At 39.0% G+C, this 27,753-nt stretch overlaps 1 protein-coding gene across 2 annotated transcripts in view; it reads right to left on the bottom strand.

The window, feature by feature from the left end:
- Positions 1 to 647: 647 nt before the first annotated feature.
- The window catches only part of NEBL (nebulette), a 336,004-nt gene continuing 308,898 nt past the window's right edge, over positions 648 to 27,753 (bottom strand). For both annotated transcript variants that reach the window (XM_061178838.1, XM_061178832.1), the window contains 2 exons: positions 7,518 to 7,624; positions 648 to 6,011 (listed from right to left, as the gene is read on the bottom strand). In XM_061178838.1, coding sequence (XP_061034821.1) covers positions 5,835 to 6,011; positions 7,518 to 7,624 — 284 coding nt within the window. In that variant the 3' untranslated portion in view covers positions 648 to 5,834. The remainder of the gene's footprint in view (positions 6,012 to 7,517; positions 7,625 to 27,753) is intronic.

The raw sequence follows: 27,753 nt of genomic DNA, 5'->3' as shown, positions 1-27,753 counted from the left end.
TTATTCTATGGGCAAGAGCACTAAATGTGTCAGCAGCGGAGTTTATCAGTTTACAGTTAGGAGGGTTTAGGCACCATCAAAGAGGAACTTTTACAAAATAACGCAATAAAGCTAAGATCCTAGTCTCAGTAGATTTATATGAGGGCAAAAAAAGGAAGTAACTCACTTTTTCCAACTATGGGAAACTTAGGAAAAAAGCAATTCTCCTCTATGATAAATGAGCCCTTCTGAGCTGGGAAATCAGAGCATCTTCCTGTTTCATGCACTCAGTTTGTGCATTTTCTATTCTTTGCTGCAAGCTGTTTCTTTCATCTTACAAATACAAGAAAATTAAAACTGTACTATTGAGGACATATGAGGAATTTAACCTTGAAAGAAGTGAACTACGATGATGTATTACTATAGTACTTTGAGATAAAATCAGAAGGAGACTTGAGCTTGCAAAAGCATAATATTGTTATCATTTAAAGCTAAGTTTATTTGGGGGAAGAAGACACATTCTGAATGACTCACCAAGGTAAGTGCACTGAGGCCACCACAGACCTTCGAGGCCATTTGACGTGAGTTGTCTCGATAAACCCAAACCCAGGGTGTTACCAATGACCCCTGCTCCAAGAAACCAAGGTGAGAACCAACAAGTGGAACCATTTTGTTATATCCTGCATTTATTTAAGCAAACCGAATGTGTAGAGATAGGAAATTAAAGCGTTATAATGTTTTACAAATACAGAAAGAAGACACAGAATAATAATACCCTGGAGAGAGCGCATCTGAGAACGCGGTTCTATCACAGGAGAACGCTTGCAGGGACCACTTGGAAGCCAAGGCCGATGCATCCATCTGTCATTCTTGTTCTGACATCATTGACGTCGTTTTAACAGATAAATCAGCGATCTGCTCTTACACGAATGGTAATACTAATGATTATGCCGTGAAGGGTCTGTGAGTAACTATCTATACATACATGATGCTAGGCTTAATGTGTTATTTCAATGCCGCTGTCCATTATGCAGGGGGAAATAACGTCTTGCTACACAATTACTGTGACATCCACTGAAATGTGAACTAGTTTGCATAGGTTAGTCCTGTGGGCAGCACGATGTTGCTCTAGTTCACCAAGGCTTAAAGATTCACAGTGTAGAGGAAAAAACCATGAATTAAAGCATTTCTACTAAAATATATTTTAATAGCTGGTGTTAACAATTTGCATAACAAAAGCCAGATTACATTAATAACATTGTATTGTTCTGTAAGCCCCTTCATTTTAAAAACATGAAGTGTCTCCTGTAAAACTGTAGGCTCTCAAAGTTAGAACAATCTTGCAAAGGAATCATCAACCACAATGCTACATATTTTGAAGCAAAGAGAAGCCAATCTGCACAATGATTCAATTTTGGGTTTTAATCACAGGTCAAAGACCAACGGTTCCACACCCCTCCTGTAGCACACTCGGCGCTGCTTCTAAATGCTCAGCAGTTCACTGTATGAACACTGAAGAAGGGAACTATGATGCAGTTTTCTCTTTTCCTTTAAGATAAATCATTCTTAGCAGCAACTGGATTACAAAGAAGTATATACTATGCAAATTGAATACCACATATCAAACACAAAAAGCATATGGAATTCCCATGAAGATACTGAAGTAACATGGACAACTGGGGAGGAGATTTGCCTTAGGGGTCACTCCAGGCCTGTGGATCAGGGAATGATGGCCACAGAAGCATCGTACAATGTCTTGATTTTTTTTGGATCAGCACTGGTTGATAGTGCCTGGAAAGAACCCTCACGGGCATGGAATACTTCAGAAAGAGACCTTCATTTTAGCATTCTTAACTTGGTTTACACAGCTTCTTATTAACTAAAGCTTTCTCACCTCCATGTCGAGTTACCCCAAACAACTGTACTCTAGCCACTTTCAGATTATCAGAAGCAAATAGCTAAGGTATAATGAATTTATGAAGTGAATTTCATCTTGTGTAATGAATTCAGCCTCATAACGTAATTCTTCTATCTTACAATAGGTATTTTAAATCTCAAACCTAAAGTTAATGTTTATGCATCTCAACTATATATAAATCCACAAAGAACCTTTCAGAAATAGACGGAAGAAGTCAGTATTTTCTAAACCTCTAGAGGTAAAATACAATCATCTATCACCTTTCGTATCTGTCAGGAGCATCTCACTTCCCCACCATAAAAAATACCAATCATATAATAAAATATTACTATAGAATAGGCAGAAGCTTGCTTGCTTGGTTTTCTTTCCAAGACCATAGTGAATAAACAAGGGTAATCAAAAAGGCACCTATATTTTTGTTATATCTCTATATTATAATTTTCGTATAAACTATTAATATATCCACTTTATATAGGGAGGTGTTATTAAAGGATCACACACGTTTTCTTTATCTTTTCATCAAAAACATTCCACTGGAGATGGACAAACCTGAAAAAGAGATGCACCTCTTGAGCTTCCACTGTGTGTTTAGAAAAGTCTGCTTCCCAAATCCCAGAGTGTTGTCTAGCTCAACATGGAGGATAAGGAAAGAAAGACTGTGGCGAGACTGGCGAAACTGTATCTTCGTCATCCTCATGCAATGAACCTGGTGGCAAGAGAGGGGCTGGTCTAATCGCATCCATATTCATACAAGGTGCTCCTGGGAATTGTGCTTGCAAATTCCTGTGTGGTCTCTGAGGTGGGGGAGGCCTGAGAAGATGCAGGGACAGCGGGGAGATCTGACAACCAGATAAATATTTCAAAGTGGGCTACACTGCGGATGTGTAAACAATAACAAGAAGACATGAAGACTTCGTCTTGCCACAGGTTAGAAATAGAAAGCTTTCCCAGAGAACGAGAATTAGTAAAAACGCCTACTACAAAAACTTACACCAAAAGCAATATATTCTGTTGCCATGCTCTTCTCAAGAGAGAGATGATCCACGTACAGTTCTGTTTTCAGAACTTTGAAAAGCGTATCAAACTGCCCTTGTGCTTTTATCAGGTTTGAGAACACATTTAGAAAATCAGGTGCATGCTCTCTGTGCTCGGGCATTTACACAGTCTTCTTTAACTTGATTTTTAAAAGGATTGTTTTTGAAACCCTTCTTGAGCTGTCAGCGTTATATGTAGCATCTGCCTGCTGCCAAATCGAAGGCGAGAGGGGGAGTGTGGAAAGGGGAAAAGTTGTTCGAGAATATAGTTTTGAAAACGATGCTGTAAAAATAGCACTTTGGTTTTATACATCTATTGTTTCCTATATTTCTGCTGAGATGTTTAATATCCTGACAGGCTTTAGTAATGGTGACAACACTATCAAATCATAGCATCAGGAACATGTGCAACTTGTTCTCCCTCAGTCTTTATTGTAAAATAACTGCCCTCTAGTTAAATTCTGATCCGATCTTAATTCCTAAAGGCTGGAAAGCAGAAACATTTTACTATGCAAACATTATGTGAAGCTTAAAATTTTAGGAGAATTATTCCCCAAATAAGTATTGACATTTACATTCAGTAAATCTGATTTTGAAATCAGTGGATGAGAAAAACAGTGAAACATCAAGCTGTTACTTTATGGTTACTTCCCCGATTATAATCATCATTTCAAATCGGTTTCCTTTGAGCTTCCTATAAATGTGCTATTTATCAAAAATTGTACCCGTCTTACATGTCATCTGCAAATTTAATCAACAACTACTCTTTTATAATCACAAAAAAGTAGTCTGTCTGTGTGAATCTTAAATATTTACTTAATGGTATAATAAAACTAGGCAAGCTTATTGCCCTCAGTTTTAATGCACAGAAATTTTTGCAAGAATATTGCAAGTTCCGCTTGTCTTCGCAGGTTTTTGTATAAGACACCAAGATCAATATGGGGTTTAATCAGTTGAATCACAACTGGTCACTTCAATGATAGAAAATCAGCCAAGCTGGCTATGTGGTAATATGTAAAACCCTCTCAAAAAATCTCTAGTTATTTGCCTGAATTTTTCTCTTTTCAATTTTACGTCAGTGCCATGTAGATGCAGCTTGAATGTAATAAAGCTTATTTAATTACTCTTTTAGCCCGATAAAAATAAGACTACAGATTTTCAAAATGATGTGCTTACTTTTCAAAGGTGTAAATGAATTAACATTTGCCTTTGGACCAATAAACATTTCAGTAAAATGTTTTACAGCATATTTTGTTAATTTCTTTGAATATATCATTAAGGCAGAAAGCCCCAAGGCCCATACATTTGATTACATTTTTGTAACTTTACTTTTTCAGTTTCATTACAGCTATAGAGTCAGACCCTACATGACTGCTACCCTGTTGCAAGTCTCACTAACCGCATGGTCAGAAAAACACAGAGTTGCTGATGGACCTTAGTCTCTCCAGTGATCTTGACTGTGGACTCCAGGTAAAACTTCACGACATGACGGTCACGGCTGTGAATCCAGCAAGAGCCTGCAAAGTCACTCATTTGGAAATGAAAATGTGACAACGATCTCTTTTTTAATGAACAACCTGTTGGGCCTGTACCTCAAATCTCTGGTGACATCCCAATCTCACCCCTGGATGTGATTTACAAAATAAAAACCAGAAAGTGGAAAGGAAGTCTTTTCATTAAGCGGTTTCAGTGGCTAGATTTCCATTCCATAATCTGAATACCATTTTCCCAAATAAGAAACCAGATCACCTGTCTCTGTGTACGGAGCTGGTAATCTTTTGTTCGCTGGCTTCCCCCAGCACACTTCATATTCCAACTTTGTAACTGGCTTTTATGAAGTTTTCTTTGCTTTTAAATCAACAGCGGCATTAAGTTAATGAAAGCTGTTCAATAAACACCTAAATCACTTATTTGCTAGAGTATACATCTATTTCCTAAGGTGTAAATCCTTCAAAACTAGAGTGCAATGCGGCAAGAGAATCTCAAGCAACTTTTCAAGTTATGTTTTTCTGATGAGCTGGCAACTAGAGGAAAGGGCTTTTAGACATCGGCCACACTTTTTGTTTTAATAACAGGAACAGGCAGTGCAGCTGCCTATGTTACAGAAGCTTGAACCTACATGACATGCAACAGGGTAAAGGCGATTAGTATTAGGGAAATAATATAGATGACCTTAAAATTTGCCCTTTGTAGAGTAGCTGTGAAGTTATTTGGTCCAGACATTCTATGCAGCCAAGCATATACTTAGGTCCATAGAATGTAAATGGAGAGTAGGATACACCTCGGTACAAATGAGAAATAAATAGACCCAAGTTGGCCCAGGGAACAAGGAAATTTCTTTGTTCAGTAGAAGTTTCTAGATCCCTAAGGCCACCAGTCAATATAATTTTAACCAAACTGTCATTCTGCCACTGCTTACATTTAATATATTTAGGCAATTTTCACTTGAATTGGAAATTGCCTCGTGACTCAAAAGCTAAATGGTTTTTAAATTAGCGGCTGTGTTACTGAATTAAGAGGACTGGCTTCTGGTGATTCCAAAGTGACAGCGAAGAAATTTCATATACTTGTGACATTTAAGGGACAATCAACGTCTCTATTAAAGTCTACAAAAATACATTTCCCCAGAAGGGTTCACGATAGCCAATCAAAGGAAACCATTAACACAATTAGCAGCACCAGGTCTCCAGACCTAATTATTTTGTTTATACGAATTACCGAAAATGCTGCTGTTTTCAGCCCAGAAGTCATTCCTTCTTCCTGGTACCTGCGTGTCTAATTGTCAAAGGAAGGATAGATTACTGTAAAATAACTGCCAAGTTGTCTTAAAAGTATCTTCTATCTTTTAAAAAGATTACGTTTAGTGTACATTAGAACAAAGCTCAAAGGGCAAGGAAAAATGATTAATTAACAAACTCAATGTAATTCGCCGGAAGCATCCCGGTTTTCCCAGTTCTCTGCACCGTGCCGTACATCCAACCGTCGTCGATGGGCTGCACGTTGACGATGTAGTCGCCATCCCTGAAGGAGACTTCATCTTCATCCTGGGCACTGTAATCGTACATGGCTCGGTAGGTCCTCTGAGGAAGGAAAGACACGGTCACACGATGGACACCAAGGTAGTCACGGCCGCAAATGCTGATCGCAACAAACCAACCCACGCATAAAGTAACTATCAGGAATCTTCCCAAGCACATCTATTTCTGGAGTCCTGCAAACCAGAGCGTACTGTCTGTCCTGACTGTGTTCATCTCAAGGTTACTAGTCTGGCAAAAGACGTAATACTGGGGGCCAGAATGGGGCCAGAGCAAGCCGCTAAATACAATAGCTAGCCCGTCAAAAAGTAGGCTCTGAAGCAGTAAAGCCACTCCCCCAGCTTCAGATAAGCCCAGAGACCTTAGATTATGTAGATTCTCCCCTAGTCCACATTCTTCAGAGAACAAAACCCACCATAGTGGCAGACAGTTCCAAGTCACTGCCAAATCACTACCGTCGGTTCCCTGGCAGAGGTAATGAACTTTACTAAAAATTTTTGTTTCCTCTTAAAAATATTTAAAACAAGTAAAAGAAAAAATCCATAATATACTCAATAGGTTTTTGTATCACAGTGATAGAAATTTAGCATATAAATGTCCTGAATATTTAAGTACATATAATTAAATCCTTGTTATAATGAGGAAATTTTTAAAATGAGTTTTACTCTATTTGTTTTCATCTGAGGCCAAGAGTTTAGCTAATAATATCAGACAATCTCAAAATCAAATGTATTCATAGACTGAGGAAACTGGCTGAGATGCAAAGAACTTTAGAGTGAATAAAGATACCTTACTACCAGTTATAAAAAATAAGTAGGTCACAGATGTGTGATGTATAGCCCAGAAAAAGTCAATAATATTATAATAACTTTAATGGTGCATAATCTATAAAAACACCAAATCACTATGTTGTATACCTGAAACTAATATAATATTGTAAGTGAACTATACTTCAACAAAAATACATTTTAAAAAAGGTATTTTACAAGCTTAGAAGGGCCACCTGTTTCTAAGCGCACAGGCAAAGGCCAAGGGACTGTGTCGGGAGCCTGGAGAAGCAATTTCAGCAGAAGATGCCACATTTGACTAAATGACCCGGAACACTGCTTCCAAACCTTACATTCAGTGAATGAATCAGCACTCCAAGATTTCCAGAGGAGGACTCAAAGACATATGTTGGCTGTGTCATTTAGCTCTCAGTGGCCATTTTGATTAACTAGTTAACATGACCAGATATTTGTGCTTTTTTTACTGAATGAAGACCATAGTTGACTACTTCCAATCATGAGGTAACAATTAGGATATAGTACTGGTACAGTCTTTGTATGTTTTACTGTTTACATGTTTTCTCATCGTGCCTTCCCTTCTCAACGGTTTACCCCATATGTCTTCCACTTCCTTAGGGAAGCTTGTAAAAATGCAACACATCATCATTTACCCTTTATATAAAAAATGTACCATATTCAATTCAACTGTATTCTATGTGCATTTATATTCTGGAGATAAAATATGAAGACCAGGGAAGGAGGAACGCTTCAAATGGGCACTTACTAGATTTGGTGAATGCTGCATTGACCTCATGGATGACAAGCTGGTCTGATGCATGTACCCATACCCTTGAGAATGGCTTTGCTGGTAGGCTCCAGGAAGAACAGGTGCTGGATATTAAACAGACACACACACAAAGAATCCTTAAACCGAGTCTCGAAGTACCCCTCCCAAGCCCTCAGGTGACCCCATGCTCTGCTAGACATTTCTGAAACAAAATGCCATTTTCAGTGTCATGTGAAATTTGAAGAGTGATATTATAAGTGATCTCTAGAGCAGTATAAATTTCAGTAATTAAGGACATATATAGGTAATCAGTTTAACATGCAGTTAAATATGTTAGAAATATTTGTATTGCTCTATTGCAGATGCTATGTTAAAACAACACAAATACAAAACAAAAATTTCCCGCAATCCCTTAACAAAATCCTGTTTTCATTTGGCCATGTGATCCTTGTAGGTATTTTCCAAAATAAAAATAAGAAATTTAAAAGAATTTACAACAAGGACCCACTGTATAGCACAGGGAATTATACTCAATATTTTATAATAACCTATAAGGGAGAAGAATCTGAAAAAGAACAGATTTACATATATATGCATAACTGAATCACTGTGCTGTACACCTGAAACTAACACAGCATTGTAAATCAACTATACTTCAATAAAAAAAAAAGAAATTCAAAGGAATTTTAATTGGATTGTCAATGACAGGGTATAAGTGTTTTCACAGGATATTTAATAACGGGTGCTTTCAATATTTTGAGACATACTGTTGAATATTACCTTTACAAAGATGGTAAACATAGCATATGTTTAGCAACAAATGTTTGTTAAGCCTTAAAAGAAAATTTTACTTAGAATATTATGAATTATCCATTTCATTTTTGGCTATAAGTTACTGGATAATGTTATGAAAGCCTGAGGAATGAAACCACTTAAAGAATTTCGTAAACATTATCCTTCTATAATACATAAAAAAAGATAGTATTCACTTAGTTTGTGCTGTTCTCACCACTAATTAATGACATTCAAAAGACATAGTTCCTGTTTTGAAGAAAACTGAATTCTAGAGAAACCAATACAGAAGCTAGATAAAACCCTACAAAATCAGTAGTGTGTGTTTAAGTATTTGTAACCAGAATCATGGGCTATAAATGAAGGTATTTTAGTAGGCATGCCCTTCGTTGTGGTTTGAATAATTATATGATGCACTAGTAAAACTTTTATGATATATGTGCTATAAAAACCCACAATAGGTTGCCATCTTTGTTCAATCAGGTTGAGTATATAAAGTAATTATCATGGGTTGATTTATTCAGGACAGTTATAATAAAAGAATAAAGCAGATGTAATTCTTGGGTATTATGAATAATTAATATTTTATAAGTGGCACACTCATTCTAATGATATATGAGAACATCAAACTTTAAAGAAGTTTAATCATCAGAAAATTACAAATCATTAAACTGTTCTCCAGCTAATAATGATATTAGGTTAAATGGGGATTTTTTAAATAGCTCTTGAATTAATTCATATTACAATGTTGTTACAACTGTGTTTATTTAACGTCTTTCTCGAGAAAGATCTTTACTTGGATTGTAGTATATTATAAAGTGATTAAACATCAAATACTTCAGAAAACAGCACTTTTTAACATGATCAACTCAATTTGAATATTAACATCAATAGATGTCAAGGATGTTATCATAATTCACTCATGAAGAAAAAATACTGAAATTCCCATAAATATCTAGACCTACTTAACTAGCTGAGTAAAAGAGCTTTTTCTTGTGTTGGAAGCTGGAAGCAATGACCATTCATTTATTTACTCCCTTGACTCTCAGCAAGTATTGAAGAGACTTCATGCACGCACAGAGCTTACTGCCTTTCCTGTCACTTAGTAAGCTTGCATGGATGTTAACAATAAGCACTGTCCACGATGCTCAAAGCATGCAGGCGTAAGAGGAGTGACAAAACTAACTGCCCTCCTAGAGCACTGATGGCCTTGGACATCTGTCCTTCGCCCAATTAAGGAAATGGCTCAGGATACTTAGGGCATTTCCTTAAATACATTATTAGTCAATGACTCCAACTGCATCCCCAGGCTAGCAGTCTTGAACTGGCTTTTATCCATTTAAAGAAGTCATTTCTTCATTATTATTTTGATCTATTTGTAAATACTTAAGATTAAATAAGTAACCCTTGACAATTAATTAAAATAAAGAATTAAACACTTAATCCTTTGTTACACTACTTAACTATGACCTTTAAATTTTGATGTACAGAATCACCCATAACCATCTTAAAATATTTTGGGGAAAAAAATGATCAGGAAAGGACAATGATGAAAAAACTCTTAAATATGCTATCTCATCAGCTGTAACACGTTTATGTTTACACAGGTTGTGCATGATAATCCCAGTTTAGCACCCATCAGTACTGACAACTCAAGAATGTCATTTAACAGTGTTCTCTAGATACAGAACCATAATTCAAAAAGACACATGCACCCCAATGTTCATTGCAGCACTATTTACAATAGCCAAGACATGGAAGCAACCTAAATGCTCACCGACAAATGAATGGATAAAGAAGATGTGGTACATATATACAATGGAATATTACTCAGCCATAAAAAAGAATGAAATAATGCCATTTGCAGCAACATGGGTGGACCTAGAGATTACCATACTAAGTCAAGTAAGTCAGAGAAAGACAAATATCATATGATATCGCTTATATGTGGAATCTAAAAACATGGTACAAATTAACTTATTTACAAAACAGAAATAGGATCACAGATGTAGAAAACAAACTTATGGTACCAAAGGGGAAATGGGGGAGGGGGATAAATTGGGAGATTGAGATTGACATACACACACTACTATACATAAATAGATAACTAACAAGGACCTACTGTATAGCACAGGGAACTCTACTCAATATTCTGTAATAACCTATATGGGAAAAGAATCTAAAAAAGAATGGATATATGTATATGTATAACTGATTCACTTTGTCGTGTACCTGAAACTAACACAACATTGTAAATCAACTATACTCCAATAAAAATTTTTTAAAAAAGAAGAAAAAGAAAAGTGTTCTCTAACTTTGGCTTTTAAAAACGAAAATTCATGTCTACTCAATTGTTCAAATCCGACCTTCAAAAGGAATCTGTAGCTACTGTCAAATACAGAAGGAGAAGAAGGTATTTATCCTAAATATGTGTGGGTTGGAGAGAGGAGAGTTTAGAATGAGAAACCTTGGAGTAAATACAAATTACCTTGTCCTTATGGTCTCTCCTCAAGCCTTTATTGATTATTTCCATCTCCGTCTCTGTTTACATTATTTAACGCAAGTCACTTTAGGGTTATCAAACTTGTTATCAACCTTATACCTGGTACAATAGAAGATATTTTTGGAAGCTCCTATTAGGACTATGAAAAATATAACTGAGAGCTCAGAGGAATCAACTTACTAAAAGCAAATCCCTATTTAAAAAGAGGCACAGGGGCTTCCCTGGTGGCGCAGTGGTTGAGAATCTGCCTGCTAATGCAGGGGACACAGGTTCGAGCCCTGGTCTGGGAGGATCCCACATGCCGCGGAGCAACTGGGCCCGTGAGCCACAATTACTGAGCCTGCACGTCTGGAGCCTGTGCTCCGCAACAAGAGAGGCCGCGACAGTGAGAGGCCTGCACACCGCGATGAAGAGTGGCCCCCGCTTGCCACAACTGGAGAAAGCCCTCGCACAGAAACGAAGACCCGACACAGCCATAAATAAATAAATCAATAAAATTAAAAAAAAAAAAAAAAAAAAGAGGCACAAACATTGCTTTTTTATTGTTGTGCTACATGAATGTTTTTTATGAAACATAGGTGAAACAAGCAAAAGGAAATTTCAGGTAATGGCTTTGGAAATTGGGTTTATTATGGATTTGGGTAAAAGATAGCTATTCCATGTGAGTATGAGACATTGTCCACAAAAATATGGAATTCAATGGGTTTTGCAAAAGCAAGATGTTAGGCTAATTTTGCAACAAACAAGTACTTCTTATGAAAGAGAAAAACACAAAACACACAGTGCCCTCCTTATTAAACTAGTGGTCAGACAGTATGAGCATTTTTTTTCTTTTGGCCGCACAGAGCGGCATACGGTATCTTAGCTCCCCCTGACCAGGGAATTGAACCCACATCCCTTACTGTGCAAGCTCGGAGTCTTAACCCATGGGCATTAGTACAGATGGTGGTAACGGTATGATGGTCTTCCAACCCAAGAGTCTTGAGGTTGAGCAGTTTCTATTTCAATAGCATAAAAGCCACAAAACAGTAGCTTTCATTATACTAAGGCAACAACAAAACACAAAAGTGTGACTCAACTTTCATTTCACATTGGTAAGATTTATTGACCAGAGGTCTGGAAGATGACTAAAGCTCTGAGGGTTTCAGGCTCTATTTGAAATGTCCTATAGTATTTATAAAACTGAAATCTCTCTTCTAGTGCACAATAAATTCTTACATAAACAGCCAACACTAATATTTTCTAATTAAGGCTTATTCTTATGATTGAAGGAGGTAAAATCAAGATAAAGAAAGAAGTAAGTAGATAAAAAGATCATAAAACAGAAGGTAAAAATGGAGGAAGAAAAATTTTTAGGAGCCTTCAGAAATCTGTAACTGGAAAAATAAGGAAATACATGTAAACATATAAAGATTAGAGTAAATGAACCACAGAAACTCACCCAAATTAAAAGTAGAAAAAGCACCCCCAAAAATGTCCACTCTGGGGGAGGTACCCAGAGTAGATGGGAGAAGAGAAAGAGAATTATGGAAGTGTCCTCCGTGTGCCTGGTGCTTTATATATTGCCCCTTAATTAACAGAATAACTCTCTAATACAAGTGTCATTCCCACTTGATAGAATAAAAATACAGAGGCTGGGAGATTCAGCAGAAAGGCATCAGAACAATCATCTCTGCACAGGGACACCACAATAAAAGTCTCAGGTCATTACAGAAGGAGTGGAGGTTTTGACAGCCTCACAATGACCATAGAGTAATAGTATATGGCCAAACTCCAAATGCAGAACATAAAAATAAAAATGGTGCTTTACAGATGTCTTAGGTCATCTGGGGTGGGTATAAAAAAATACCATAGACTGCGGGGCTTAAACAACAAACATTTATTTCTCACAGTTCTGGAGACTGGGAAGTCCAAGAGTACAGCTTCAGCAGATTCGGTGTCTGGTGAGAATCTGCTTCCTGACTCACAGAAGGCCATCTTTTTGCTGAGTCCTTACATGGCAGGAGGTGAGGGAGCTCTGTGGGGTCTCTTTCATAATGGCACTAAATCCCATCCATGAGGACTCCACCCTCATGACCTAATCACCTGCCAAATGCTACATCTCCTAGTACTATCATATTGGGGGGGAGGATTTCAACATATGAATTTGGGCGGGGGGACACAAGCATTAAGTCTATAGCAATTAGCTAACTATAGACATAGAATGAACAGAGAAAATAATTTTGGGGTTTTTCTCATAGGCTTACTTTTTTAAAAATCTAGAATAAGGAGAAAATCAGCCCTTGGGAATTTTCCAATGAAGAATACAAGGTGCAATGAAATCATCATATTTTCTAACACTTGAGTATGGTTTTATCAGCTAATGCATGTCAAAGAACTTAATGAGGTTTGTTTTTTTTTTCTAGGACAGAAATATCTCTATTCAGACAATCACAGGAAAATTGCTAAACTGAACGAAGACATAAACATAAAAGAGAAAGTATGAAGATGCTGCTAGTTTTGAAGTAAATATTAAATAATGAGCTAGATCCTAACTAGATCTCATGTAGGCCATGAACAAGGTGGCTGAGCTAACTGGTAATAAAATAGGCCCATGATGTGAACCTTTTTGCTCAAATGGCTTTTGCACGTGCCACCAAGAGTTCCATGCCAGAGCCTCAAGTCCTCGTGGCCTCTGATTCTCTCCACAAGCCACAGTGGGTACTAAATCCACAACAATTATGCCTAATCCAGCAACAAGATGCTATTTTTTAATCTGAGAGAATTCCTAGCACTATAGAAAATGCTTTTCCGTCCCTGCAGTAAACGGAAACAAGCCAGACTGCCTCTAGGTTTTAGTTGTTGGTTTTTAACGATAAGCTGTGAATAGACAACTGCCTAAGAAACAGCCTTGCTACATAATAAACTATGAATAAACAGACTTTAACATAAAAGTGAAACCATCTACCACTGAGTTAAAACCACCAAGTTTTAGAGACCGGCATAGTCGTCAATGTGATATAAAATATTGCTCAAACTTTGGAAGCCATATGTAAAAATAAAAGCAATCATTACTATATCATATTTTACATTTTCAGCTCCAGTATGGGCCATGAACTGTGGGAAGGAAAGGAGGAGAGAGGAGGATTCAGTTACTTGCAGTGAGTTTCAACCTTGGCTGCATATTAAATTCACCTGGGATGTTTTAAAACCATGCTATGTCCAGGTCCCCCAGATTAAATCAGAGTCTCTGCGGTGGGAGTGGGAGGGAGTGGACACTGGTGTTTTATTTTTTAAATCTTCCAAGTGATTCAAATGGGCAGCCATGATGAAGAACAACTAAGCTACTGTTGGTGTCCTTCTTCTCCACCTGACACAAATTTAGAGGCACATGTGACCCTATTTATGCTACTCCCAAATTCCCTCTCTCCCCCTGCCATGGACTAAATGTCTGTATCCTCACAAATTCATATGTTGAAATCCTAACCGCCCCCCCTACAATGTGATGGTCTTTGGAGGTGGGGCCTTTGGGTGATTAGGTCATGAGGGTGGAGGCCTCATGAATGGGATAAGCGTCCATATAAGAAGAGGCCAGAGAGTTAGCTAGCTCTCCTTCCATCATGTGAGGACACAAGGAGAAGATGGCAGTCTGCAACCAAGAAGAGGGCCCTCAGCAGACCTGACCATGCTGGCACCCTCATCTCTGCCTTCCAGCCTCCAGGACTGTGAGAAATAAATATGTGTTGTTTCTAATCCACCCAGTCTATGGTATTCTGTTATAGCAGCTGAACAGGCTAAAGCACACACACACCCCATGACTTTTTTCTACTTGTGGAGGCAAATGTTTAATCCAGGACTCAAGAAGCAACCAGGGATTGTGGGAAGAAAGCTGAGCCATGAGGAAGCTCACCACAGGATAACTGGGGGCGGGGGAGGGGGGGCTAACATTTGACACTCCTGGTGAGGCAAGAGCCACGTGGCACCAGCAATGGGGGGGCAGACTAATAAAGTCCCCACTTCCGGGTCACCATCTGAGAGGAAAGGGAGACTGGGCGGCCAAGAACCATCTTTGCAATAATAAAGTCTCCCTTTCCTCCCCAGAGAAGACTTGCTTCCTAACCAGGTTGATACAGATAATGTCTCCCTGTGGGGCAAAGGTTGGGCAGGTTTGCTAGTGGTCCCCTTACACGATTGCGAGTTTCCTAAGCTTAGCACCTCTCAGCTGTGACAAAGATCCACTGTGTGCTCAGCATCTACCCGCACTTCCTCCCATGACCCACCGGCCACGTTTTTCCTTGGAACTCAGGGGGTGGAGGGGCAAGGGGAACTGTGGCCACATGAAGCCCATGCTGCCTGCTGTGTCGTGGATATAAAGGTTTCTTTGTTTTCTTACCAGCTGGGTTTATGAAGTGTGGTGAGACAGCCCTGCAGCTACACCGCGCTTAGGGATTGCTTGATCACTTGATTTAACAGTAGCAATCTGTGATTATATTTTCTTTTGTGTAGGATGTTTTCCTGGAGGTAATCATTAACCTCTTTTATTATTTGCAGTGTTCTAGGCATTTGGGATACATTTAAAAAAATGTCTTTGCAAAATCAAAAACTATCTCTCAAGCCAATGCTACATTCCTAACAGTTTCTCCTTCTAGACTCCCGTGTCATCTTTGTTTTAATTTTCCAGTCTTTTATGAATTTTATTACTACAAAGTACTGCAAACCTCCTTTAAGAAAATGCAGTACACATGAAGATGTTTAAGCACCTAGGTATGCGCCTCTGTGAACCTTAATGGGGGAAAGATGTAACATAGGATTCCCAAGGAATACAAAATATGAATACGATAAAATTTGAATAATATAAATGAAATGCTTACAACTAGGAGGACTAACTCAGTTTGCTTGGGACTTTCTCGGATTTCACACTGAAAGTTCTGCTTCCCAGGAACCTCCTTAGTCTCGGGCAAATTGGCATGGTCGGTCCCTCTCCTTATGCCACGCGGGGCCCTGTGCCTAGAGTGTCACATGCGTGAGCTGGTGGAATCATCACCATTTGACAGATGGTAAATGCCCATTTTACAGACAGAGTCTGAAGGTTAGCAAGATTCATAACTTGGTCAAAAATGTCAGAGCTATGAAGGAGCTAGTATTTAAATGCCAACAGTCTGACTCCAGAAACCAAACTCTGGGCTGTACCACACCAAAATGATCATGGAAGAAATGGCAAGATAGCATGAGGTTAATTTACAAATAAGCATTGTGAATTCAGAAATGTGGAAGAGCGCTATGGTCTGGAGAGGAGCTTCTAGGAGTGGGGAGGACCTGCCCTGAAGTCGGAAGAGTCAGCATCAGCCACGCACTCCTGCCAGTGGGGCACACAGGAGTTAGAGGGAGGGAAAGAAGAAAGAAAGAGGTTTAATGGGGAGATATGCAAAGCAGGCTTCTTACGCTCACAGGGGCAACCCTACTTGTCACTGACTTTTCTGTGGTAAACTCTGGGGTACAAACCCCACAAAAAGTTTCTGTGTCTGTGGTTGATGAGGTGTGCCAGGACATCCCTGGAAGGAATTATAGTGAGAATAATTCATTCACTTTTGGAAAAGCAAGCTCAAATCACAGACAGTAGCATCACTTCTGAAGCAATGGCTTTTAGATTTCTTCTAAGGGTCATTTTGGCATCTGATAATTCTCTGGAGTGTGTGTGTGCGCACATGTTTAACCTTTGCTTCTTCTTCCCATTGCCAATACTGTCCTACGTTACCTAGGGCGCTTGTCATTCAGTCACCTCATCCTGTATGAATAATTTCAGGTCTATGTTCAAATCACGTCTCCTAGTATGAATCAACCACTTTCCCACTGAGCAGCGAAGACCCCCATCATGACACCACCTAACAATTTTCAAAGTCATTCTGTAGAAACTGCCTGAAAAATGTTACTGCCTTGAGTCATCATCAGCGTAGTGACAAGCTCTACTCCCACAGACATTCAAAGAATCTAACTGAAAATACAATTAAGTCCAGGAAACTATTTAACTATTTTCTTCCCTAAACTTAAATGATAGACTTATAATGTTGCATCAATCAAATATAAATTGGCTATTTAAAGATTCCTAATTACCTGTTAACCGCAAAAGGAAACATATATAAGTTATGTACTTTTTAGAACCATGCATACATACATTACATTTCACCATTTCATTTATATATTTGGCTTAGTTGTCTCAAGCAAGAACTTCTAAAATATTGTTTTGGGACTCTGCAATTCCTAAATGTTGAAAAAGACACAAAATTAGTTATATTTTAAATTATCTGCCAGTTACACTTAATTACTCTCGAAAGCCCAGAAAAGCAATACGTTTTGATTTCAAAGCTGTTTTTTCTCTAGAAAACGTAAGTCTGTGGATGTTCTCTGACAGAACTGAGCTAAAATGTAATGTGGTTTGAATAGAAATTGAGCACTTTGGATTGAAGAATGTCTGCTATTTTGCTTCAGAATAATCTAGCCAATTTACTCCTACATTTAGATTTGAATTTCAACTTGCGTAGTTTTTTTCTTAGATTTATTTCTAATTTTTAGCTATCAAAGCCAGAATAAACTTCCCAACTTGTAACCGTAACCCAAACCGCAAATACGAGCAGGTCTGTCACTGATGGAAAAGGAAATAATTTCTGCCCCAGATTAGAGAGTCTTTAATAATATTCTCATGGCACAAAATCCATATGGCATGTATCTGTGTCTACAGGCATACATACATGATCCCTCAAAACAAGTCAAAAAAGAAAATAAAGGAATGTACAGTGTGGATATGTATGTGGTTTCCTGACATAACTATATAATTTGGGGCAGTTCTTTGATAAGATGAAAGCAATAAAGAACTCAAGGATAGCAGGTAGATGGGGGCGCTGTTTCCATTTAGGTAAGCCATACTGCCGAGACTAGCTTTTAAACACAAATTACGCCATGACTGAAAAGTCAGCTCATAGCAAATCCCAATTTTCCTCAGTGACCACTACTGCTGATATTGTGTAAATCAAGCTTATATAGCAAGATTCATCATCATTCAAGTACAGTGAAAGAAAATCTCATTACACTATTGAAGAGGCAATTCTGTAAATACTTGTTGGATTGATATATGTAATATACTCTCAAAGACTTAAAACTGGACTATGCATTTAGTTTATTCTCACACTAATCAATTCAGATACTGACCCTTAAGGAATACCATCGATCCACGAGGAGTTCTTGAATAGTTTTACATTAGACTCCCCTAGCGATAACCCACACTAAATATCACATCTAGACATGTCTCAGTGTTGATTACATTTGTGAATGAGCAGGTATATTTTCTTCAACCAATGAACATTTATGAAACTGACTCAATGTGTTCCTGACATGATTTGAAGAGAGGAAAATGTGGGAAAATGAGTGTTAAAGGATTGTCTGGCTTTCCCAGAGCCCAAGCTCTAAGTTCAAGGTGAGTGGCAGGGGCTGGTGAAATAGGCAGGTATGAAGCGTCACAGTCAGGTAGGGAGGTGAGCAACGGGTCGTTGTTGATCACACAAGTATAAGCATCTTGAGACAGGGTCTAGGAAAGAGCTTGACAGACTAGTAAACAATAAGTTCGGTACACATGGGCCAGGTATATGGCATAAGATAAAGATCAAGAACCAGAAGTCTGAGAAATGCAGCATGGACAGATCAGGAATATTTGGGGGGAGGGAGATCAGACAATAAGAAATAGGAAATCTGGTCACAAGAGAAACGGCACATGACAACGAGCCCAGGCAACAGGAGCTAATGAGCAAACGAAAGGCAGAAACTCGATACATCGCCCAGCTGTATCAGCCCGTGGACATCTTAAGTAGTTCCTGTAAAGTCAGGATCCAACCCTCATGACCTACTAGCCTGGGGCTTGGGGCGGGAGGATGTGGGCACCTAGATGAAATAGGAAGTTGGGGGAGAACAGGGAAATTCGTGACTACAAAGATAACATTACGACTTGACTGTTTTATGTGTAAGACAGAAATGTAAATATACGTACACTCAGTCTAGTATCCAACTTGGACATCAATTTTGATCCATAAAAAACAAAAGCTACCATTTCCATTTTCATTGCTAATGTTTAACAGTACCTAATAATAAATAATAAACAAAATAAGAAATAAAAAACCAAGAATACCTATTCTCTCCTTTACATGTACGCCACTTACGATTTATAAAGCTCTTCCAAAGTTTACTCATTTGACACATATGCTATAGCCACATTTATATCCTTCCTGATGATCAAACCTTCTCTTTTTCCCAATCAACTCAGCTTCACAGGAAATATATTTTTAAAGTTTTATTGTTTGCTACTTTAAGTGTCAGATGGTTCTCCTTCAGACACATATGGAACCCTTTGATTTAATTTTGGCAAATCAATGAAAGACACATGTGCATCTTGGAACAAGTGCTATTCATTAGTATTTGATCCTTTCCCCAACTTCACACTCAGAAAAGGAAACTTATGACGTTTCTTTCATTCCAAGTCTATTGATACTAGGAATATGAGCTTCTCTAAGGACTTCAAATTCAGTCAGTCCTGAACCTTTTTCTTGGGGGAGTAACAGAACTAACTAAAAGTTTCTAACAATTTACATTGTGTGCTTTTTTTTCTAGGCTAGATGTACTGTCTAGATGGCTAAATATAATTGTCATATTCTACTAATTGGATTTTATATTATAAAGGAATCATTTGTTTTCTTATAGATTAGTTTTCATCACAGAAATTTAGTATTTCAATCATCAACTCCTTAAATCTTCCTAAACTTAAATGAAGATACTAAACCATCACTTTTTTGACAGATGCTAGCAAACGTCTCAAATTTCGATCGGAAATAACAGTCAAATATAGAAGGGAAATAATACAACTGGGATTCTCGTACTGAATGTATTTTATTTACAGAAGTCAGGCTGGGAAGGAGTTGGATTTTTTTCAAGGTATTGGGGGTTGTCAATCAGTAATCAGAAAACTGAATTAGTGGCGAACATAGAATTACTGGGGAGTTTATTTCAAATGATGGCAAAGAGTTTAAAATTTGGAGTGTATTTTCTTGTAGGTTGTTCTGGTTATCTGATTTTAAAATTGCTCATCACTGAAAGCCAATAACATGAAATTGGGACAAAATGGCATCTATAAATCATAAGACATAGATTTTCAATGGCAAAAGAGAATCAACGGAAAAATTAATGTGAATACTGGGCAAAGGATTACGACTTTATGGACACTATTCATATTAAAAGAGATTTGGCAACGGTGCTGGTTGGATACAATCCATCCCTTTCAAAATATATTAGTAGTTTGTTATTGTGCCTGCGTTTAACATTTCTGTTCCCAGTTTCATGGCAAATTCCGCTTTGAATGACAGCTATTGTCCTTAGGAGCTTAAGGCAGATCCTAGCGGTCTTCGCTGAGCCTAGGAAAGCGATGACTTGCTTTCGCTCTTCACTGAGCACCCGCAGTCCTGTGCCAGGCTCTGGAAGGAAAGCCACATGGCACATTCTATTCTCTGTCTCCACGGAGTTCATGATTGAACAATAAACTAGAGTACACTGAGACAGAAGCCATGAAAGGTATGAATTTCAGAATTCTCATGGGCACTTCTACTCTATTGAGTCCCTACTGAGGACAGATGTCCTCAATAAACAAACAAAACACGGAGAGAGAAGTATTTATACGAGAATGGAAGTGTTAACGTAGGAATAATTAACTGATTTCTTGGTTATGAAAGGTCATTAGCTGACTCAGGTTTTGTAATAAACACAGGTCACAAGGTTACATTCTGGTGATACATCCTTCATGACTGCTTTTTAAAAAGTTATAATAAGGATTATTATTGCACTGTTACTCTCAGGTCAAAGTAACTTTAATTAGACACCAATAAATTAAAGACTAATGCCAAGTTTTAGTGATTTAACACATGCAACAAAGCTGTTTCTTTATATTTCAGATCAGATTTAATTTGAATATATTTATATATTTAACAATATTTACTGAGTGTCTAATACAAGTACTGTTCTAGGTGCTAGATATAGAATAGAGAACCAAGCATGCAGAAAGATTCTGTTCTAATAGAGTTTATATTCTGGGGGAAACATAGACACTACACAAACAAACTAATTAATACATAATGAAATGTCAGGTAGTAAAAAAGAGTTATGAATCCTACTCAGAAGTAGGATTGCTGGAACATATCTAGAACATTTTGGAGAACCTCCATACTGTTTTCCTTAGTGGCTGCACCATTCTACATCCCCACCAACAGTGCGTAAGAGTTCCAATTTCTCCGCTTCGTCACCAACTCTTATCTTTTTTTGGTTTTGGTTTTGTTTTGGTAATAGCCATCCTAACAGATGAGGTGATATCTCATTTGATCTTGAAGAGATCTGCATTTCACTGATCTCTAAGAGACATCTGTGGTCCCTTATTCACTGCGGCCAGACATGCATGCAACCCAAATGACTATTGGCAGGTGAATGGACAAAGAAAATGTGGTATACACACACAATGGATTATTATCCAGCCTTAAAAAAGAAGGAAATCCTGCCACTTGCAACAACATGGATGAACCTACAGGACATTATACTACGCAAATAGAAGGGCAAATACTGCATGATTCTACTTATATGAGGTACCTAAAATAGTCAAACTCATAGAGCAAAGAATAGAATGGCAGTTGCTAAGGGCTGGGGGTTTAAAATGCTCTTTCCTTATTTTTACTGTTAGGTATTTTCTATTTTCTTTCCATCCTTGAAGAGGCAACTTTCTTTCTCTTTCACCAAACCTGTACCTCACCTACTTTCCAACACCTCTTTCAATACTTACTTCCCATTTCCCTCATTCTCCCAGTGTAGTAAGTGTAGTTATGTTATTCCAACTATCTAAATGGTAATCACACCTGGGACATTTGTTATATATGTGTGATTGGAGCCATTAGATTATTTTGAGCAAAGATGTAATGGGATCAGGTGCAAGTTTTTAAGGTCACTGGCAGCCAGGTGGAGGCCAGACTGATGGGGTAAGAATGGAATTACAAAGACCAGGAGCTGATTTCCGTGATCTCAAGGAGACCGGATGGTGACTCACTCGGGGTGCAGTGGATGCGATGAGACGTGGCTGGATGAGGGGCAGATACATTTTGAAGACAGAGTCGACAGGCTTACAGATGGGTTAGATGTGAAGTGTGAGAGGAAGAAAGGTAATGGGATGAAGCCACAGTTTTTGCCTGAGTAGTAGGGTGAAGGAGTGTGTCATCAGCTGAGATGGTGAACAAAGGCAAGAACAGATGTTTGTTTGTTTGTTTTGTGGGGAAGACAGGAAATAAAATTTTGGTTCCAGACATAAGATTTAAGATGTGTATTAAACATCCAGCTGTTGGCTATTTTGTCTGGAGTCTGGGAGTCGTTAGAGTTTTAGTGTTTCTGCTCTTCTACACAAATGACAAATGTCAACAGTAAGAGTGGTTGTGATGTTTGAAATAAAAATCCGCAATGCTGTCTCTACACTATTAACCCTTCCAGAAGACTGATAAGAAGGCCTTCTGGTTGTTTGATGCCCAAGGAGTCAAGTCTCTTGGTAGAGTCTAAATCATCCAATGCAGACTGGATGCTTAGACAAGCTCCCAAAGTGGATTAAAACTTCCAAGGCAGAGACTCAATTACCTACCAGTCTAGGTAACTGGTCCTCTAAGTAGCCTCTAAATCTCCTGCACGATAAAGCCCAAGGATAAGTGCCCAGAAATCATATTCAGCAGAACCCTGTCTCTGAAGAGACACTGGCTCAGCACTGCCCACACTGTGGTTCTGGCCTTCCGCAGCCCGTCTCCTAGACACACAGCCCCTGGGCTCAAGATATGCCAGAACACACCAGGTTTACCATGTGCTGTGTTCGCTCTCATATGCTACCTCTCTTCCTAAAACACTTCTTTCCCATTTCTCTGCCTGGCTAATTCTAACTCTTTATATTACTCTATCATAAGCCCTTCCCGAGCACAATGGATTTATGTATCTGGTTCACCCACCAGAACGCAAGTTCTCTGAAGACAATAAGTATATTTTTTATTTTTTTTGTTTCCAGCATCTCACACATATGGGAAATACTGGATAAATGTTTGGTGAATAAACAGACAGAGTTATGGGTGTTTACCAGGGCTACTGGCTACCTAATTGGTGCACTGCCCTCTTGGCACACCTATGGGCAATAACTGAGTATTCCAGGATGTACTGAAGCGTCTCTTGCAACCTAACCTCTTTTGAGGACATATTACATGGGATGGGGTGCTATAAGCACAGCACAGCTGGAGCTGTCCTAGAACTCAGAAACTTGTTTTCCACCAGTTAAGGCAGGACTAGGTCATACCAATAAGATTCTTTCACAGCAAAATGGAAAAGTTCACAAGGCTGGAACACTGACAATGTCTGCTTTGAAAAGTGCATCTGGGTTTCCTCCCCATCACACCCCCATCCTCTTTATGCTCCAGAGGAAAACAGAAACACATAAAATACCTGAAGCAAAACTGAACACAAGTTCAAACTGAGAAGGGTAAATATTGGGTGAGACGGCAAACACATAAAAATACCAGCAATACAAAACACTGTGAATTAAGGAAAACCAAAGGAATACAAAGCAGTACCAGAAGGCAAATACATGTTGCTGGTAAGTGACCTAAAGACAAACACAGAGATCAAAGAAAACCTCACAGTGAAATAAGCAGAAACCATCAGGATTGTTTCCACTCAAGAAACTGTGTGTCAAATGAAAATAAGTTAACCTAATCTAATACCAAAAGGCAATAAAGATAATTTCAAATAATACTATTCAAGAATCAAAACAAAATTAGATGAAATTTAAATAAAAGCCTCCTTTATTGAATCGAAGTAACACAGTAGATATGGAAAATGCAAACCCTTTGGTAATGTAATACCTCAGAAAGTAGACCGAAAACTAAAGAAAGCCCCAAATAATCATATAAGACAATGAAACTATTCAGCAATCAAAGCAAGATGGGAAAACATCATGAGAAATGCATAACTAAAACAATGATAAAAATGTAAAGGAGAAGGCTTTTATGTTAATGCTCATGAAAACCAAATGTGAATGATGAAAACTTTGTACTTCTGCCTCAAGGAAATGAGCTGATTGTTTAACCCTTTGTCCTAACAAGCTAAATTTCCTGTAACTCAGAAAAAAGGACCCTGAAACTATGACTCTCATAACTGCCCAGCCATTTAATTCAAAAAGTAAAACAGGTCACCTTCAGGACATAAACACATTCTCATACATAGAAAGAAGAGAAAGAAAAAGGAGTTTATTTAATTTACGGCACTTAGCTTAGGAAATGTAAAGTATCTTAGAATAGAAAAGCTACTTGTTCTACATCCTTCTTGTTACAGATGTGGAATCCGAGCTTGATAAGGTTAGGTGACCTCCCGAGAACCCAGACCAAGCAGTGGGAGAGCGGGATGGTCTCTTGCCCCCGCACAGTGTTCTGTCCACCATGGGACCGTGCTGCCACACACGTCACCTCAAAGGCGGGAAGACAGCCCAATACTAAAGGACACATTTCTAGGACATAACACATTTTATCATATAAAATGCCAATCTAAATTTAAAGAAATCAATAAAATCTGGAAGAAAGGGCTTCCCTGGTGGCACAGTGGTTAAGAATCCACCTGCCAATGCAGGGGACACGGGTTCAAGCCCTGGTCCAGGAAGATCCCACATGCCGCAACGCAATGAAGCCCATGGGCCACAACTGCTGAGCCTGCGCTCTAGAGTCTGCGAGCCACAACTACTGAGCCCACGTGCCGCAACTACTGAAGCCCACGTGCCACAACTACTGAAGCCCGCGTGCCTAGAGCCCGTGCTCTGCAACAAGAAAAGCCACCGCAATGAGAGGCCCGCGCACTGCAATGAAAAGCAGCCCCCGCTCACCGCAACTAGAGAAAGCCCACGCGCAGCAACGAAGACCCAACGCAGCCAAAAATAAATAAATCAAATAAGTAAATAAATTTTTTAAAAATCATATTAAAAAGCTATTAATGAGATTAAAAAAAATTTGTAAGAAAAAAGATGGCATCTCTCAATACGAACATTCCCTGTTTTTCTTCATCTTACCACTAACAAGTATTGTTCTAAAATTCTTTCCAATTTCTAGAATAGTATTTAAACAAATGCATATGATTAACTAAGGACACTAAAGGTTTTCAGCAAACAGCTGTCATCACCATGAAAGTTTCCTCCTTCTATGGAGTCACTCAGCACCTCCTTACCAGGGCCCAGTGTAATACACATTTCAAAGGGGACCCCAAATTTCAAAGCAACCAAGACATCATGGATACTACTTCTTTGCCTCCTGACCAGAAAAGAAAATACTCTGGGAATGTTTCCACTTTAGGGGTTTTTTTTTCAGCTATGCTTTAATGTCATTGAAACATATCAAAACATCATCAAAACAAAAATGGAAGAATTTTCTTGAAAGGCTTCCACAACAGAATTTTAATTTTTAAAAAAACTCACATGTATTTATATATGCAGTTCTAATTTTTAAGATATTAATTTTTGTACACCTACAATTATTACAATGTATTACAATAATACAATGTTGTATGTCAATTATATTTCAATTTGTTTAAAAAGTGAAGTGGCATGAGTGGAAAAAAATATTAATTTGACCATTTCATTCATTCACCAAATATTTGCTGAGTGCTTATTCTAAGAGCTGGAGACAGAGTAGTATACAAAATAGCCAATATCCCAGCCATTGTGGGGCGTCTATCCCAGTGAGGCAGAGGCAGACAAGCACATAAACAAATAAATACATATTTCAGGTGTCAAGTGCTATGAAGAAAGAGTAAAGGGCCAGACAGAATGGGAAGGGGTGCTGTCTTATCTCTGGTAGTTAGAGAGGGTCTCTCTGATAAAGTGACATCTGAGCAGAAACATGAAGCAAAACGGATCCAGGCAAGCACGTACCTTGGGTGTGGCAAGAGGGGGAGTGTCCCAAGCAGGGAGAACAGCAGATGTGAAGGCCCGGGTGGGCGCTTTCTTGGACGGTGTGAGTAAAGCGGGGAGACCAGGATGGCGGGAGTGGACGAGTCTACCGAAAAAGGCAGCAAATGGCTCAGGGCGGCAGTCAGGGCCCATATCAGGTGCGGGCCCTGTAGGGCAACGGTAAGGATTTGGATTATACTCCGAATGAAATGGTATGCTCTGGTTGCCACGTGGAGAACAGACCAGGGCAGAGGGTTGGTGCCTCAGGGTGGCGAGAGCAGAAGCAGAAAACTAGTCTGGAAGCTTCTGTGATGACCCGAGGGAGAGAGGGCAGTAGCTGAAACAAGCGGCGAGGGCAGAGGTGGGCACAAGGGGTCAGATTCTGGATATATTTTTCCCGGGAGAGCTGACAAGACTTGCTAACGGTTTGGATGTGGATGGGAGTAAAAGACAAGTGTGGAGGATGATTCCTAAGGGTTTGAAGTCCGTATCTGGAAAGTTGCAGTTGCTACTTAGCAAGCTGGGAAGCCTGGAAAAGCAGCAGATGTTGTGGGGAAGGTGGGAAGGTGGTTTGGACTTATTAGGTTAGATGCGTCACTGATCATTTGAATACAGACAGACATAAAGTACCAATCAGTAGAATGTGATGCGCTTCACTTAAAATAAATAAAATTAGAAGCGTATTCCCAGGTATTCTAAAATCTTTTTGAATTAACTCAGATACCCTGTGGGTATGCCACCACTTGTGTTAATGTTATAAAACTTATTGGTACATCTTTACTTTTGCTTCATACCTCAATATCTAGTTTCCAAAATTGGAAATGTCACCGAACACAGGCCTTGTAACAGGTAACTGAGAATGACAGGTTGTAAATGCCTCTGAGGAGTCAGCTTTGCTTACAAGGCATTATTTAAGCTACTGAGACACTCCTTCCTGTCAAAAAATCTCCCCCTACCACCTTCATGGAGTCTGAAATTCCTCCACTTTAAAAAATGTAATCATTCCCTCTTAACCATGCGTTACTCTTCCCCAAATTCTTGTATAAGTGCAAGAATATTTATGTGTACTTTCTTTTAATGGAGACATTTTCTTATGCAGTTTGGCATAGTGTAGGGTCCTCTTGCTAGAAATACTTAGGAAGAAAAGGAGTGGTGGCTTGAGAGGAGAAAGAGGAGATAAACCAACAGCAGTAGGTTTTTAGAATGCAGCCTTAGAGGAGCCAGTGGAATTGGAGACGCGCGAACCTGGCGTGGAAGGAGCTGAGGAACCTGCCAGAGGGGTCTCAAATTCTCCTTCTCTGCATAGATTCATCCAAGACCTGATCATGGACACAGGTGATGACTTCTGCATTTATCTGCAGTGCAGCCTCCTCCTGTGGACTCTGCCTGCCTGCTCGATGCCTCCATTTGAATGTCTCTTTAATGCACCACTTCTGTGCTCTGTTCTCTCAAGGAGAAACATTATTTTCCCAAAGCCCCCTTGGCCTAGTTAACTTCCATTTAGCATTCACATCTCAGCTCAAATCTTCCTTCCCTGGGGAAGGCTTCCTTGACATTGAGGCCAGATGGAGTCCCCCCTTTGTGGCCCCCATGACCTCCCCTCAGAGCACTTACTCAGTCCATAATTATATATTACTTGGGTAAATATCTGCTCAATGTCAGGGCCCCCCACCCCAGACTCCAAGCCCCTTAGAGCAGATGCATATCTCTGCTGCTCAATGCTGTATGCATTGCCAGATCCGAGCTCTTGGCTGCTGTACAAAGAGCACTCAAACATTTGGTGAATAAATGAATGAATGCCTTGTTTGTGTGTACAGACATGAAGTAAAAGGGTCCCTGACGAAGCAAACACTAAGGTGCGTCGCATTTGCGAGAGACATCAGCTCCAGTACACTGAACTGAGTAAAGTTAAATAAGGTTGATCGAAATTTGTT

The sequence above is a fragment of the Eubalaena glacialis genome, chromosome 2 (assembly GCF_028564815.1).
Source record: "Eubalaena glacialis isolate mEubGla1 chromosome 2, mEubGla1.1.hap2.+ XY, whole genome shotgun sequence".
Taxonomy (NCBI): Eukaryota; Metazoa; Chordata; class Mammalia; order Artiodactyla; family Balaenidae; genus Eubalaena; species Eubalaena glacialis.
Note: the sequence above shows the minus strand (reverse complement) of the source record. Positions and strands in the feature narration are given on the sequence as shown.